The 17,652-nt window shown below is 40.0% G+C and overlaps 1 protein-coding gene across 4 annotated transcripts in view; it reads right to left on the bottom strand.

Moving 5' to 3' along the window:
- Window positions 1-16,834, bottom strand: part of FRS3 (fibroblast growth factor receptor substrate 3) — a 30,699-nt gene extending 13,865 nt beyond the window's left edge. The window contains exons 1-7 of one of the 4 annotated variants that reach the window (XM_089514639.1): window positions 16,638-16,834; window positions 15,680-16,137; window positions 7,830-7,923; window positions 6,346-6,499; window positions 5,861-5,949; window positions 4,746-4,932; window positions 290-451 (exon numbers count right to left, since the gene is read on the bottom strand). In XM_089514639.1, coding sequence (XP_089370765.1) covers window positions 290-451; window positions 4,746-4,932; window positions 5,861-5,926 — 415 coding nt within the window. In that variant the 5' untranslated portion in view covers window positions 5,927-5,949; window positions 6,346-6,499; window positions 7,830-7,923; window positions 15,680-16,137; window positions 16,638-16,834. Of the gene's footprint in view, window positions 1-289; window positions 452-4,745; window positions 4,933-5,860; window positions 6,030-6,345; window positions 6,500-7,829; window positions 8,006-15,679; window positions 16,138-16,637 lie in introns of those variants that run through there. The other 3 variants (XM_089514640.1, XM_089514641.1, XM_089514638.1) reach the window with 3 other exon arrangements.
- Window positions 16,835-17,652: the final 818 nt, after the last annotated feature.

The raw sequence follows: 17,652 nt of genomic DNA, 5'->3' as shown, positions 1-17,652 counted from the left end.
CAGATAAAAAAAATAAATGCATTAGCTAAAATGTAACTATGGCTGCATCCACACTGCTGAATAATCTGGTTTGACCCACTTTAGCTCACATGACTCAATGCTATGGAATTCTGGAAATTGTAATTTGCTGAGGTATCAGAGCAGAGCTCTGGTGCCTCAACAAATCACAGTTCCCAGCATTCCATATCTCTGAGCCATGGCATTTAAAGTGGAGTCAAACCAGATTACTTTGGCAGTGCAGATGCAGCCTATGTCTCCCCTCTCTTGCCAAATAGCAGGAGAATCTTACTATTGGGTGTCTGGGGTGTCCGAGGCAGTTCCAGTTCAGCAGCATGACTGTTCCTTGTGATGACAACAGGCTCCTCCACCACATTAATGCTGTTACATTGCATCAGGTCCTGCAGCAAGTTAAAAATCTCCTCTGCTCTTGAGCACTTGAATGCAAAAATTCCTAGGCAAACGCCAAAATGGTATTGAGAAAAAGAATAGAAAGATCAGTTTTAATACCAGCTTGATAGATATGAACTTGAAAGGACAGCATTTCATTTACAATATATGGATTACGTGCAAATCAAGATCTAGAAGCCTGATGTTAAGAACATATCTTGCCTTATGAGGTCCACTGTTGGATATTTGTTTGTTTGTTTGTTTGTTTGTTTGATTGATTGATTGATTGCTTTTCTGCTCTGCTTGGCAGATATCATCAGGCCCACAAGGAAAGTTCAGCATAAAGACAATATAGAAGAGAACCTCTTTAGGGAAACAGTGCTCCCTGGGGTATTCTTGGTCCCAGACCATTTAAGACATGAAAAGGAAAAATACATTTCTTTGTTGTGTATAGTATGCAAAGGGATTTTGCAATACCTTTGAGACTAACTGTGAAAAAGCAGTTGTAACATAAGCTTTTGTATATCCTCAGATTCATGAAAGTAGACCAAGTCTACAAAAGCTTATGCTACAACTTCTTTTGCACAGTTAATCTCAAAGATGCTACAAGATCCCTTTGCATACTGATATTCCAGACTAACATGGCCATGTCTCTAGATTTTGTCTAGGTTTTTTCTGTACATTTTCTTCAGAACAAATCAAACAGGAAAGGGAGGACTGACTTGTTTCATGTACCACTATGTTCAGGAAAGAATACATTCCATAAGGTATTTGTACATGTTTAAGCACTCCTCATTGACATACACATACAGACTGCAAATTGTCTTGTCCCAAGCAGAGGACAATCAACAATTTCAGACTAATGAAACTGAATGCTTTTTCATTACAACCATGCTATTGGGGCTTTTTCATCCTAAACAACTTCTGAACAAATAATTCAGATTCCATTTCCACCCCTGGCTTTATCCATTCACCCCTGACATAGCACAGTCGAAAAGCGGGAAACATAGGTCTTTATCACACAGCGGAAACTGGGGGGAATTGGAAGGTCAATGCAGTGTGATCCCAGATGCAATCATGCGGATTCACATTATTGCGTGAGAGGTTATCACACGGAATTGAGGTCAATGCTACATCAATTTGAACCCAATCCAGGGTCAACCGAGAGATGTGTAAATTTGGGGAAATACAGAATTTACAAATCCTGTTCCACTCCAAAGTTGCATTCAATTCAAATTTGCCAGGTATGGAACACATGTTTCGATTGCCCTTGGATTGCCTTCAAAAGACTACAATTCCCAAGCTCCTTTGCTGGCTGCAATTTTTTCCTCCCTCCCTCCCTCCCTCTGGGTGTGGGGGGCTTTTCTCTCAGCCTCTCGGAGTACTTCTGGAGTTGTTTTGGGGATGTAGCAACCCTCCCCACAGAGACACACACACACACACTGCCTCCCTTCCTCCTCCTCTCAGCCCTATTTCTTTCCCTTTGCAAAACTCATCCTCTCCAACTGGAGGGAAGGGATTGGCTCTCTCTTTCTCTCTCGTGACCCTGTCACAAAGTCTTCTTGGAAGGTTTATTCAGATAGGATTTGTCATTGCCATTTTCTGAGGAGGCTGAGAAAGTGTGACTTGCACCAGGTCACCCAATGGGATTCAATCCCTGCCTTCTAGAGTCATAGTCAAGTACAAGGTTGCTTTGGACTGATTTTGAATAATGTGAAATAAAGGGTATTGAATGAACAAATAACGTGAAACAAAGCAAAATCACAGGAACCGGAGGCAAGCCCCTCCAGAAGTGTAAAAAGGTCACGATCTGATTCTGCCCTCACTGCGCATGTGCAGGGATGCTAATTCGAATTCTAGACTACGAAGTGTATGTACTCATATGATAATTTATTTTGCATTTGCATTATTTTGGCTTTGGGATGGGTGCTGTGTTCTTTTATGGTGTGATAACCATGCACATACTTGTGTTCATTTCTGAATTGGCCCTACTTTCTTTTCTTTCAAAACTGAGAGACATTCCTCCCATGTGATAACATTCATAGTAGAAAAAAAGAGGGAAGGGAGAAAGTGAGAAGGGGGAAGACAGAGGACTTAATAAGGTTGTTATTGCTAGTGTTACTACGTAAATCTTGGTGCAGCTTTTGAAATACACAATACTTTAATAACACCACCAGATGTAAGAGCAAAACGTAGTAAGAAATAAGGACAGAGTAAACCCACAACAGTAGGGGTATGGCAAAAGGAACAGAACAGGCCATTTCCCATCTCATTTGTCAGCAAAATTTGAGGGCCTGATCCCTTCCTGTGAATCAATCTCTTTATTGATTTACATGAAGTGAAACTGGTACAAGAGGGAGAGAGAATATATCAGTTTGATAGTATATTAAACTGCAACACTATCCCTCCGCCCAGTAAAGTATTCCTATCAATTGCCTGACTATGTTGAACAAGCCAATCGGACACAGGCACGCACCAAGTACGCACAAAAACCCCATAGCAACAAGGACAAGAACATGGCAACGACAGTTGCTATTCTAAAGAAAACTGTTCTTAGTGATGTTTTCCTTTTTCTTTTGAAAGCCAGATCACACACACATATCACTCCATTTCTACATTATCTTCCCTAGTATAAAAGGAATGGCCATTCAAATAAAATAAGTTTGTACAACAAGGGCACAATGGAAATAAAGGGGGGAAATATAGTTGAGTGAAAAAAAACATTCATGGAACCCCTTTACAGACCAACAAAACAGCAGAGCACATGGCCAACATAATACAAAACCTTCCTTTCTAGCTCACACTGTTTTAAACTAGGGGAGGGCTAGATGTTATTGTTTTTGTCTGGGGATTAATTTACGCATTAGAATCGTGCAGACAGAAATTGCTGGGAGAGATCGGTGCACTGCTCTCTTACAACTTTCAGATGGGGAGACAACAAGAAACACCCCCATACTCCCTCTTTCACTCTCTTTCCCCATATAACACATGGCATTACATTAAAAGGATACTAATGTAAAGCATATCTACCATAAACTACTAGCTCTTTGTAGGATAGAAACTGAAACTACAAGCTTAAAGAGGACTTGCAGATCATGGTTATCTGATCTGCATTTATCCATACAGAACTGCTGCATGTAAAACATACCTCAGCTGACCCTTGCTCATGGTTCTTAGGCTCTACAGACAGTAATCTCAAGGAATATAAAGGGAAGGGTTATATTCGGTGACAGGGAATATTCTGCCAATTAATTTCAATTGTTCACTATTCTGTGTCTGGTTTTCTAACTAACTTTAATTAAAACCACCATTTTCAAAAGGAGTAAGTATGGCAGAACTGGGTTGCTCTCAAGTGAAAATGAAAGATTTCACTCTGTACAAAGGAGATGGACTTTAACAAAAGATTAAGCAAATTCATGGAGGATTTCTCTATTAGCCATGATTGCTAAAAATGGAACCCCATGTTCAGAAGGCACTATACCTCTGAAAACTAAACCCTGAATACAACAAGGCATGGTTAATTGAGATACATTTCATTAGCCTCCCAGGAACATTTGGCTGACCATTAATGGACACAATCTACAAGAATGCTGGCAAACACTAGACTTTCATTATAGGACTATATCTCCTACAAATAACAATAATGACTAAAGCTGAGGGGAGCTGCAGTCCAACAACATCTAGACTACATATTCTACACCTTTGTATTAGATTTTTTTTAATCTGACCTAGCAAGAAAGCATTTATCTTCTTGTGCTATGGTGTCACCGCCAAAACTGGGCTGTCTCATCCAAGATCTGCTGAATTTTAAAATCTGATATAATTCAACAGTGAAATAGGACATATTAAAAAAGCAATCTCATACCTGCTATTAGATTACCAGTGCACCTGAAAAATGAGTGATTTCATAGTTTATCACATTAGAGATCTCACTGTTGTGAGACTTAACACAGCCACAAATAACCAGATTTGGAGGGAAAGGCTACTATATCATAATGATTATACATGATGTTCAGAATCAGCATTCTTTCTGAATGCCAGTTGCTGGGGAACATAACTGTGAGAATGCTATTTTACACATAACCTGCTTGTGGGATTCCCACAGGTATTTGGCTTGCCATTGTGGTAACAAAATGCTGGATTAAATGCTTCTTTGGCCTGCTCCAGTACAGCTCCGCTTCTATTCTAATACCAACATTTACTTAAAACCAGTAATATAAGTTTATCCTCTGTGCCCCAATAAGACAGAACTGTTTCTACACAAGAACCACATTTGCTGCATGCCCCAGTGTGGGGAAAAATGGTTATTTGCAATCAGAATACTGATTGCCATTGTCACTGGTCAGAAATCAACATACCCTGTCCAGTCAGGCAGCGGCGTCCACTCTCAAAGGAGAAGAGGTTCGAGTCATAGCCATATCGGCGTAAGCAGAGGTATGGCCACCGAACAGCATCACGTTTGTGCGTGTGCAAAACAAGCTCCCTCTGTGTCAACTCCATAATCCCTGAGCCCAGCTCATTGCCCTCATCATCAACATTTGTCACCTGAAAAGCAAAAGCCACTCTGGAGTTCCAGGCATTATGCCAAAGAGCATATTAGGAGACAGAGCAGATACTGCATAAAATCATTTGCTGGCAAACTGTGTTTGTTTAGGAAAGTACACAGGTTCAGCAATCCTTCCTTGATACAATCCCTTTTGGTCTTGTAAAATGATGAAATCCTTTAAAGGATGACTTTAACTACTGGGAGAATGTATCAGTGTGATACAACTTGAGACTGTGAGTCCAACACATGAAAAGTTCCCAGATCACTTATATTGGCAGCAAAGACTTATGGTACATGCATTTGGTTTTAATATCTTAGTTGTATTTTGGAAATAAGCATACGGTAAATCTACCTAAAACTCAATGCCGAACATTACGTTAGTTGCCTAGGAGGTAAAACCACCTAGTGTACAAGAAAAGTAGCTGTGATAGTATGTTGCAGCAAGAATAACAAAGTGTCTTGAGGCATCTTTTGAACAATCCATGTTTGTTTTTGCTACAACTGTGATCAAAACTGGGCAATCTTCCTTTTGAAAGCCAGTCAGACAGTACCTTTAATAAATCAGCTACAATATCACAAAACAGTGAGCAAGCTTTCAGGTCCGTCAGAACTCTTCTAAAGGTATATATTAAGTGTGTGTGTGGTGGGGGGGGGGGGGCGCTTGTCATTTCATAAAAGAAAATCCAGTTTCCTCTTTCACAGAATGGGTGAATCACATGGTCAAAATATTACTACCATACCAAAGACATACAGAAAGCAGGACTGTTTGCAAATTTACGGGGCAGCAAGAAACTCAAGAACAGTAGGTTTAAACTCCTTTAATGTCTCAATGGCATTAAATGGCAGAATGCCTTCATTCATTTTAACTAAAGCTAGCAACAAAACAAAAAAAAAGACTTCGTGTAAGGTTTAATTCATGCAAGTTACCTTAAATTTGGTGGGGTGGTTGTCTGGAACCCTGTCTTTGCATGGGCAACTACAACAAGTCCCCATAGTGTCAGCACACTGGACAAGTCCTAGAATGCAAGAAGCGAAAACAGTATTTTGAAGCTTGTAGACTAAAATACAGCCCATCTCCACTCACCAAAAGCTTGCAGAAATGTCAAAATTCAACTGTGCAGAGAAACAGGGAAAAGCAGACAAGGTGAGCAGCAGCAGAGTGGCACAGAAGGGATTTGTTTATCGATTACAATTATTTTTAAACTGAGGACTGCTCATATTCCATCAGGGTTGAGAAAAAAAATGAAAGGGCAACAGATGGTGACTAAAGGAACAGCTCAACTATTCTTGGACAATTTAACTGCCTAGACTGTTTAGGACTTCTTGAGGAGGATTTTTTTTCATCAGGCCCTATAACAAGATTTCAGAGGCAAAACATAAGAAGGGACAATAAAATTTCTGGATTTTCATACCTTGCTTACACCTTACCCAGCCATGGCCGTTAGTAGTTTTTATGGGGAAGGAAGAAATTCCCACTTCTTTCCCCACAGCCCTCTGCTGGGTGTCATAGTAACTAGAACGTCAAGAAGACACCTACACCTTCATAGGAACCATGTCATCTTTCACCTGATGAAAAAGTCAAGAGAAACAGAATGAAGTTGCAACATTTGGTATTCAAAAGGCTGCAATCCTAAAGGCCAGCAATTTTTGTTATCATAATTTTCTTCTTCAGGATTTCAGATCAAAATTCTGCAACCTAATATACACAGGTTTATGTTAAGGGAGAGGGCAGAAAAAAGGCTTTGATTAAAAGAAATGTTACTTTAATAATTTATAGGTTTCTGGACTACTGGTATTTCTCTACAATTCTATGATTTTATGATTCTCTTTCCCAAAACATAGGGAAAGATATACCTCTATGCTGAGTGAGATTTTTTAAAAAAAAATCCATGAAGGAAAGAATGAGAAGGCTTTTTAAAATGGTAACTGAGAAAGTTGGGCATGAAGGCTCCCTGATCTCTTCTCCTTGGGTAAGTGTTAACTCATATTGTTTGGGAACATCTGAGGAAGTAGACCAAGTCTATGAAAGCTTATGCTACAACTTCTTTGTCATAGTCTCAAAGATACTGCAAGTTCCCTTTCAATACTAAGTAAGAATTATTGGGTTTTGTACCTACTTGGGCTGTCACTGGAATTTGGGAATAAAAGCCAAGGACTGTTAGGCTCCTTGGATACTGTTCACCTTTATTTTCATTTGGACACTGTTTTTAAGAGTCAATCAAAATGGTTTAAATTTCAGTTATTACAAAACTATAAAATTAACACTTAATTAACTAACTTGCTGTCTTCCTTACTACCAACAATCAAAACAATTAATAAATATAACAACTAATGAACAACAATTACCTGACCATATCTGGCTAGTTAATGGAGAGGAAACAGTACATAAGCAAGTTAAAACACAATTTTCTTGTGTTGATTTGAGGATAATTTGTGACAAAGCAGAACATTTAAAAATTTCAAAACACATTTAAATATGCCAATTATATCTGAGAGATTAAAAAATACACACACATCAGATTGCTGTGGGATTTGGGGGGCAATGAGAATAATGAGCAACAACCATGATTCTATTATTCTATGAATCTAACTAGAAAAGATTCTAAACCAAATTAATTAGTAAAGTGAGACAATAAAGACAGGGCAGCACAACCATCTCGAAGAGACAACAATATATTTGAGGTCTAAAGAGAATCTTCAGATCAGTTAGCTGTTTATTGATCATAGCTTTGAAATCTTCCAATACTGTAGATAATCCCATGTCAATTTTTAATACTCAATTCTCTTGGTGAAGTGACTGGTTTTAACACCTTTAAAAAAGAAGGTGAACAACTAGCAAGCCTATAGCTTCCTGAACATTCAACAGGAACGGTATCCGCACATTCTTGAAGCTCACCTGTCTTCCATGTTTTTGCTGGCTGTTTTCCCTGCTGTCTCCAGCTTGGATGTAAATTATAGCTTCTTTGTGCAGGGCTGAAGTGCCAAACATTCTGTAATCAATTAATTTACAATAAATATCACTAATATTTGACAGAAAAGCCCTTAAAATGATATTCCTAATGAGACTCAGAATACTTTCACAATGGCAATGTGTACAAAAACATGCCGAATACGGAATAATGTTAAGCTAATATGGAAGAGGAAGAAATGGAATTGCAACATATTAAGGAAATTTGAAACAAAATATCAACAACTCCTTTGAATAGATTTGACAAGGTTTCCCATGACACTTGCAAACAAGCTAGAAAAATGTGGGCTAGACAAGATAAGGATTGATAATGTCCAGAACCAATTGAATCCCCCTTTTATTATTTTTATTATTTGTGATTTGTTTTTAACTTTGATGTATTGTTATGTACTTTTTAAACATTTTTTTACTATTTAATTTTATAGTTGGGAGGGAGGGTTGGGTTGGGGTTTTGTGGGAATTGATGTTTTTATTGTTGTATATTGTATTTACTTTGTTGATACCCGCCTCGATCCTCAATCGGAAGAGGCGGGATATAAATAAATTATTATTATTATTATAACTGTTACATGGATTTGTAATTGGTTGACTGGCCGAAGCCAAAGGGTGCTCAACAAGGGCTCCTTTTCATCCTGGAGAGAAGTGACCAGTGGGGTCCCACAGGGCTCTGTCCTGGGCCCAGTGTTATTCAACATCTTTATCAATGACTTGGATGACAGAATTGGGGGCATACTTAGCAAATTTGCAGATGACACTAAATTAGGAGAAATAGCTAATACTCCAGAGGACAGGATCAAAATTCAAAATGACCTGAATAGACTAGAAAGCTGGGTCAAAGCCAACAAAATGAAATTTAACATGAAGAAATGTAAGGTACTGCACTTAGGGCGAAAAAATGAAATGCACAGATACAGGATGGGGGACACCTCGCTACATGTGAAAGAGATCTGTGAGTCCAAGTAGACCACAAGTTGAACATGAATCAACAGTGTGATGTGGCAGCTAACAAGGCCAATGCAATTTTAGGCTGCATCAATAAAAGTATAGTGTCTAGATCAAGAGAAGTAATAGTGCCACGCTATTCTGCTCTGGTCAGGCCCCACCTGGAATATTGTGTCCAGTTCTGGGCACCACAACTCAAAAAGGATGTTGAGAAACTGGAGCGTGTCCAAAGGAGGGTGACTAAAATGGTGAAGGGTCTGGAAACCATGTCCTATGAGGAACGACTTAGGGAGCTGGGTATATTTAGCCTGGAGAAAAGAAGAGTAAGAGGTGATATGATAGCCCTGTTTAAATATTTGAAGGGATGTCATTCAGGAGGGAACAAGCTTGTTTTCTGCTGCTCCAGAGAACAGGACTCAGAACAATGGATGTAAGCTACTGGAAAAGAAATTCCACCTCAACATTAGGAAGAACCTCCTGACAGTAAGGGCTGTTCGACAGTGGAACACACTTCCTCGGAGTGTAGTGGAGTCTCCCTCCTTGGAGGTCTTCAAACGGAGGCTGGATGGCCATCTGTTGGGGATGCTTTGATTTGGATTTCCTGCATGGCAGGGGGTTGGACTGGATGTCTCTTGTGGTCTCTTCTAATTCTACGATTCTATGATTCTAGTCCATTCCATTCCTTTCTAGCCCCTTCCCTTCACATCTGTTCAATAATAATTGAAAGATAACCAAAGGTACGAAAAATATATTTTTGTTTAAAATTCCAAGATATTTCAGAACCATATATTAAGAGTTGGAAAGCTGTCCACTTTGCTCTGGTAGGCTTAGCAGTAACATACAGCCAAGCAAACCTTCAGTCAAGGTAGCATCCTCAAGCAGAAGACAGTATTACCAAGCTTACAGATAAGTGATTATGTTTTGTGGTTGGTACCAACTGTGTAACTTAACATTAATAGCTCCCTGTACGGTTAAGATACATTTGATCATTGACTTCAAGCACTTTTGTCTGGTGCAAAATTAATACTTGCTACCTGAAAAATGCCAACTGCAAACCAGGAATGTGCACTCCCTCCACAGTAATATCCTCCTTCCTTTCACAGCATCAGCCAAGGTTCTCTGTTACAGCACACTAACCAAACCTATGTTCTCTTAAAAATGGTTTGCAAATCAGCTTCAAACTGTGTCAATGTTAAATGATTTACAAAGAAGCCACATCTATGCAAAATCATTGTTCATTTTGGGAAAAGACAAAAATCCACACACACAGAATAAACGAAGGATGCAGCTATTTACAAGTCAGGCTACCAATCTGCAAGCCATCATTTGCAGCCAGACAGCATTATATTTGTGTCAGGTCTCAGGGCAAGAAACATTGCAGACATTGACCTTAAAACTTCCCCTTTCTTTACTTATACAGGATAAACTCCACCTCTAAAAATCCATACCATTCAGTTTAAGAACCCTCTATTTTTTAAAAATTTTGGGGTTTTTTGTGTTTTTTTTTTACATCTGAAATCACAATGTTTTTTTTTTCTTGGAGTTGCTGCCTTTAAACAAAAAAAGGTCATTTAAATCTATATAATATGAAATATGTTTTATTCAGTAGAGTTGGAAACCAGTGAAAGGACAGGAGACTACAAACGGAGAAGATGCCATAAGGGTCTTTGAAATTTTCCTACCCAAAAAAAAGCACAGGCAGAAAGGCCTTACTATTACACAGATATTATAACCACATGGAGCAGATGCTAAAATAAATTGGAAAGTATTTAAAACTCAAGCCATAATACTTAATGGCAGCTTTTTGCACATCTGCCTACAATGGTATAGTTTTGAAATGCACAATAAATTCCTTTAGTTCAGTGGCAAACAACATTTCTGCGGCCAAGAACAAAAGATCCAAATGGGGCCAAAATATTGTTGAAACATTTAACAACTTTATCATTAATGCAATCTACTTTGCAGAAAGGTTTTAAAGTACGTTTCAAGAATAAAGCTATGCTCTCACTGCTACAGATTAAGAAGAAATATATCCCATCTGCAGAATGACGCTTGGCCACTTTTGTTTTGAGAGATTCTCTGAACAATCTGGCAGTCTGTTTCAAATATACAAACCAGTCCTCTTTACACAACAGTACACAACATAACTGATAAGCAGTTGATCTAAAACAGTGAGATGAAAACTATTCTCATTCATGATGTTTATCTCAACTTCTTATGGCTGCAAAAATCTTTCAACGTTTTCTCCTGTTCTGTGCCCTGTACCAGCTGCTTCCTCTATCTAATAGCACTACCAAGATATACAAGTTGAACAAATACTGCTGTCCTTTACTGAAGACATCTAACATGTCTCTGACACCTGCTAACTGTGTAAGTAACCTTACTTTGCTCCCTTCAGAATGCACTTCACTAAGGTTGCTTCCACACTGCATTAATGCAGTTTGCCATGGTTTTAACTGTCATGGCTCCATCCTATAGAATCCTGGGATTTGTAGTTTGTTGTAGCACCAGAGTTCCCTCACAGCGGGTAAATATCTCTCAAAACTACAGATCTCATAATTCCATAGCACTGAGCCATGACAATCAAAATGGTATCAAACTGCATTAATTCTGCAGTGCAGATGTAGCTTAATTCTAACTGCAAAAACTGAAAGTAGAGAGTTCTGTAATGCTGGCCTGATGAGATCCCAAACAATTACATGGCCAGCAAGCAGAAGGCTATAAACAAGACTATTCTTTATTCTCTGGATTTACAGAGTACCAAAGTGCAGACTCTGTTGTCTGTAGCAAAAAGTAGAACTGAGTAGTGGCTTTTATTCAAAAACACTCATCGTTACAAAGTATGGAAATATGGTAAACTTACTAAAACCTCAAAGTGGCTGTATATCTTGATGGAACCTGTTGAGTTTGTGACAAATCTGCTTTGAATTCCTAATAATGCAGCAATGTGTGGTTAAAATCTCATGTTGAAGAGAAAGGTAAAAGGTTCCAACTCTTCAGCACATTACAGTAACATATATATAGCTAACAGAGATTAAGTGTACTATGCAGATCTGCTGCTTTTGCTCATAAAAAACATAATATATCAGACTTCTATTGATCAGGTTATCAGATCTTCAGTTCCCTGTAAAATTATACATTATCTCTGGTTTTAATTACCTCTACCTCAGCTTTATGTCCACTGTTATTTAATCCTTGTAGCAGGGGCATCATGGAGGGATGCACCAGGTAGCAACTTAAGAGGGGAAGACACTTTTCCCCAAACATCTGCCTTTGGGCAGAAACAGACTTTAGCATTCGCCTGTGCCCCTTTAAATTGTGGGAGATCAATGCAAGAGATGGTGTGGATGGAGTGAGGCTCAGTGGGAAGAGAAAGGAGAGGCCTTAAAGTTTTTTGGGGGGAAATTGAAAAATTAATTAAAAAAAAATCAAAAATTTCTTTTAAAAAATCACATCTAACCAAGTTTTTACTTTAATCACATGAAACTCTGCACATCTAAATACATTTGAGCCATGCACATGACATTGTAATTTAAAGGCATAATTAAAATTTTTCTAATTGTTTATGTTACAACTATTTTTATTATTTTTATTAGATTTTTTTTATTTATTTATATCCCACCTTTCTTCTGGTATAGAAACTCAAGGTGAATGTTGCCATTACATTCAATGATATATGGGAGTTACAATTTGAGTAACATTACTACAAAAAACATTACTAAGGATTCTGTATGGTGTGGTATGGGAGGAGGCCAATGGATGGGGCAATTCCATGAGTTACCGTACCAGACGCCAATCCTAGTGACAGCACTGCTCTGTAGCTATGCCCATTTTGACCCTCCCCGTTTCTTGCCTTATGACATTCCATTTGTTCAGAACGTATACAAATGCTTTGACAACCTGAGCCTTGAAACAAAAATAATGTACAGTGAGCCCTTGGCATCCGCTGGGGTTTGGTTCCAGGACCCCCCACCCTAATAATTCTCAAACTGTGGTTGGTAGAATCCATGGATAAAGAGGGTCAACTGTATAAATATAAGCACTAGAACTTAGTAAAGAGCCCGTACAGACAGACCAAAATAAAGCTGCTTCAAGTCACATTGGAGGTATGCTGTTTAAATGATGCATACGTCCTAAGAGGCTGGAAGCCACACCAAAGCCACACTCCAGTCCTAATGACTGGAGCGCAGCTTTGGCACAGCTTCTGGCCTCTTAAGATGTGTGTGTGTGTCATTTAAAAAGCATACCCCCAAAGCAGCTTTATTTTGGCCTGTCTGTACCGTCCCAAAGTTAACTAAACTGAGACTGTTGCACTTTGGCCATATCATGAGAAGATATGATTCACTAGAAAAGATAATAATGCTTGCTAAGGTAGGAAACAGTAGGAAAAGAGGAAGAACACATTCTAGATTTTTGTTGCTGTTAATAGCCCTTAAGTCAATCTCAACTCATGGTGACCCTGTGGATGAGACATGGACTCAATCAAAGAAGCCATGGCCCTGAGCCTGCAAGACCTGACCAGGGCTGTTGGCAATAAGGTGACTTGGAAGTGTCTCATTCATAGCGTTACCATAATTCAAAGTGAACTTGACAACAATTAACAATAACACACACTAATTCTGCATAAATCATTTTGAGTATACGATTTGATATTTTGGAGGGAAGAATCTGGATTTTTGTTTGCATAAGTTAGATAAAATATAAATGCATTATGCTGAGGGAAAGACACTGAAATGGCAGCTGCCACCAACTAGTTAATCATATTTACTGTCTTCAGACCATGGCCTTTGCAATGCATCTCTCAGAATTATAAAACAGTGAATTTTCAGAAAATGTCCCAGAGTAGATTCTTCAAATAAAAATGCAAAAGTCTCAGTCTGTGCCTATTAATCTACAGGCACAAAACATATATAAGTCTATTTTCTTATTCATAGGAGCAAATTATACTCAACTCAGCAGGACCAACCTTTCAATAAACATAAACAGAAGTATACAGTAAAGCTGAAATGTTATACACTTTCCTGTGAGTAAGTCCCACTGGATTTAATATAGGTAACTTCAAAATTGATAAGCACAGGGTTGCATTGTTTGTCACATTTGATGGAACCATTTTTTAAAAAAACTTTTCTGTCTCTTAACAACTTCATGACTTGTCACAGGTTATTTAGCCTTCAGATTGAACATCACACAGCTCTGAGTCAGTTTTCTGATTCATGAAGATGACTTTCTAGTGGCTAAACATTCAAAGACTACACTGGATTGGTTGTTCTGGAAAGGTGTGGTGCAATTAACTAGTTCCAATGTAAATAACAAGCCTGTATTCAAATGTCAGCATGGAGTAATGGTTTCCGTATTGGACTATCTGAAAAGGGTTTGAATCCCCACACAGCATAGAAACCCACTGGGTGACCCTGAGCAAGTCACGCTGTCTCTGCCTCAGAAGAAGACAAAGGCAACCCCCTTCTGAACAAATTTTGCCAAGATGATCCTGCAACAGGGTTACTTTAAGACTGCCTTAAATTGGAACAACTTGAAGGGACACAGCAGCAGCAGCAGCAGCAGCAACAACGATTCTATGATTTCAATATTTTCTTTAGCTCTGATCCATTAACCCCTTAACAATTTAGAAACTGATGGATCAGCTTCTTCTGAACTCAAAGTCTGAGCATGTTACTCAGTTCAATCTACAACAAACTTCACAATCTCATATCTGGAACAATAAGGCAAGCAATCTATATTAATCTGCTAAGAAAGTGGAATGAATAAAAACGCAGAACATCCTCAACATGCTTCTGTCCTCAGCAGTCTGAACATGTCTTTCTGTTTGCTTACAGACTTCCATGTGTTTAATCTGGAAAGGAGGACCCATCCTGGAAATGTGTTTACTACTGCTAGGATGATGGAACGAGGCCCATGGAGAGTAACAGGCTAGCAGCACAAACGACGGTGGTGATTCATCAGTACTTGTACAAAATTAGGCACTGGCCAACTGTGTACATACTTAGTACACCAAGTGGTAGGCAAAGCAAGAAATGCTACGGTGTTAAAAAGAAAGGGGGGAGGGAAATCACAGTGATGAAAATGTCTTAAAGGCAATGCTTCTGAAGGTGCAGCTGAGAATTATGAGAATATATGTCCCTGAAGCAATGGTGTGTGCGTGGAGAAGTATCCCAAACCATATTGATCAATAGCATAATAATTAGAAGAAAAGGGGGGAATGAATACTGCAAGGGTGAATGGAGGCAGCTGCTGTTGTCTTAAGGATGGAGAGAAAGCAGGATGACCAGACATGTCCTCCTTTCCCAGGACATGTCCAGGAGGAATTTCAAAATGTCCTACATTTTAAGAATGACTAAGAATCATGAATTTACATTTCTACGAGTGGTTTTGAGCTCAGGGTGGCCAGATGTCCTCCTTTTTCAGGATGTGTCCTCCATTTCAACCTCCTGTCCAGGAGGAATTTCAAAATGTCCTCCATTTTGAGCACGACTAAGAATCATGAATTTACATTTATACGGGTGCTTCTGAGCTCAGGGCAACCAGATGTCCTCCTTTTCCAGGATGAATCCTCCGTTTCAGCCTTCTGACCAGGAGAAATTTCAAAATATCCTCCATTTAGAGCATGACTAAGAAGCATGAACTGATAGACAGATTACCATAGTTTTTGAAGATTATTCAGGATATGTGGCTGTGTTCTGGAAGAGGTTATTCCTGACTCTTCCAGAACACAGCCACATGGCCTGAAAAACCCTCAAAAAACTATGGATGCCAGCTGCGAAAGCCTTTGACCACGTTGACAGGTGACCATTTCTAGCTTTTCTTTTGCAACAGCCTACATTTCTCTGGAATGCCCTCCATGCCTTGTCCTCCTCTGCGGTTATGACATCTGGTCACCCTGAGAGAGAGAGAGAGAGAGAGATGGCTCTGTTGGAGGAGAGAAGGTCACCATTTGCATCCTTCTGGGTCCTAGGACATTCCCTCCAACCATTACAACAACATTAAACAGACTTGATAATCTGAGTCTTTAATGTCTTTTTGTGTTGCCTCCGCAGAAGCAGAGTGAGATATCCAGGGAAGCCGATGCTTAATAAAATTAACAGATGTAGAGAGATTTCTTGAAGCACCTTTGAGGCTTAACTGAAAGAAAGAAGTTGGCAGCAGGAGCTTTCCTAGACTTCAGTCTGCTTCCTCAGATGCATTTGGAGATGATGATGATGATGATGATGATGATGATGAATGTAGAGCGATCTCTCTGATAAATGTAGAGAGATCTTGTAACACCTTTGAGATTTAACTGAAAGAAAGACACTGGCAGTGTAAGTTTCTTTGAAGTCTACTTCCTCAGATGCATTTGGCTATAATATTAATAATAATAATAACAACAACAATAACAACAATAAATGTAGAGAGATCTTGTAACACCTTTGAGACTTAACTGAAAGACAATTTGGCCGCGTGAGCTTTCGTAAAGTCTACTTCCTCAGATGCATTTGGATATAATATTAATAATAGTAATAATAATAATAATAATAATATTAAATGTAGAGAGATCTTGTAGCACCGCTGCGCTCTGGGCCCCACAACAAACTCCAACTCCCAGAATTCCATAGCCTTGAGCCAGACACAGTTAAATCGGTGCCAAACCGGGTTCTCTCTCCAGTGTGGATGCAGCCTTGGTGTAGGAGAGGGGTGCTGGTTGCAGGGGGTGGCTGGCTGGCAGGGTTGACCGGGGCCCCTGGGGCGAGGGAAGGGAATGCAGGAGGAGACCCCGAGGGAGAAGAGGGGAGCCATTACCTGGGGCGCTGTCCAGGCGCTGAGGGGGCACCCCTCTTCCCCCGACGGCGACGGCGACGGCGACCCCGTCCTGCCTTCTGCCTGCCTCCCCTTCAGGCCGGGGACGACGACGACGACGCCGCCGGGAGCAGCGAGTGCGCGGCCGCAGCCTAGAGCGTCGACTTCCTGGTTGCTTTCGACGCCATTTTCCCCCTCTCTGCGCCTCCTCCTCCTCAGTGAGAGTGAGGCAAAGGAGAAGGAAGGAGGCGCTGTTGCTGTTGCTTCAGGGGAACACAGGCAGAGGGGGCTTGTTCTGTGTGGCTGGGATGGGGATGGGGAGGGAGAAGCCCACAACAAGGGACCTCTAGGAAGGAAGGCAGGGGCTGCTGGGGATGGCTGTGAGGAGGAGGCTCTGGGAGAATGGGGGTCACCAGATACAGTAGATAGATATAGATATATGCCTGTACAATCTAAAGAGATATGATACAGTCTGCCCTTTAAGGAATTGGCACGCAATGTAGCTGTATATATTTTTAGATTATATATCTTTAGATTGCATGCCAATGCCTTAAAGGGCAGGCTTTACATATATGTGTGTGTGTGTCCTTTAAGGAATTGGCAAGCAATGTAGCTTTGCTCCAAAATACACTGCAGAAATAATCCAGTTTGAGACCGCTTTAACTGCCCTTGCTCAGTGCTAAGGAATTCTGGGAGCTGTAGTTTTGTGAGACATTTAGCCTTATCTCTCAGAGCGCTCTGGTGTCACAATGAACAGGACTCCCTAGAACTGAGTCAAGGCAGTTAAAACAGTCTCAAACTGGATTATTTCTGCAATGTGTTTTGGATCTTTTTATCGTGGCGTGCCTTCAAGTCATTCCTGATTTATGGCAACCGTAAGGCTGCCACATTACAAGGTTTTCTGGTAGGATTTTTTCCCCAGAGGGGAGTTGCCATTGCCATCTTCTGGTGCTGAGAGAGTGTGACTCACCCAAGGTCATCCAGTGGGATTCCTGGCTCTGCAGGGATTCAAACCCTG

Source organism: Sceloporus occidentalis, unplaced genomic scaffold, assembly GCF_023333645.1.
Source record: "Sceloporus occidentalis isolate IW3139 unplaced genomic scaffold, rSceOcc1.0.p SCAF_3, whole genome shotgun sequence".
NCBI lineage: Eukaryota > Metazoa > Chordata > Lepidosauria > Squamata > Phrynosomatidae > Sceloporus > Sceloporus occidentalis.
The sequence above is the reverse complement of the archived record's forward strand: the minus strand, read 5'-3'. Positions and strand labels throughout refer to the sequence as shown.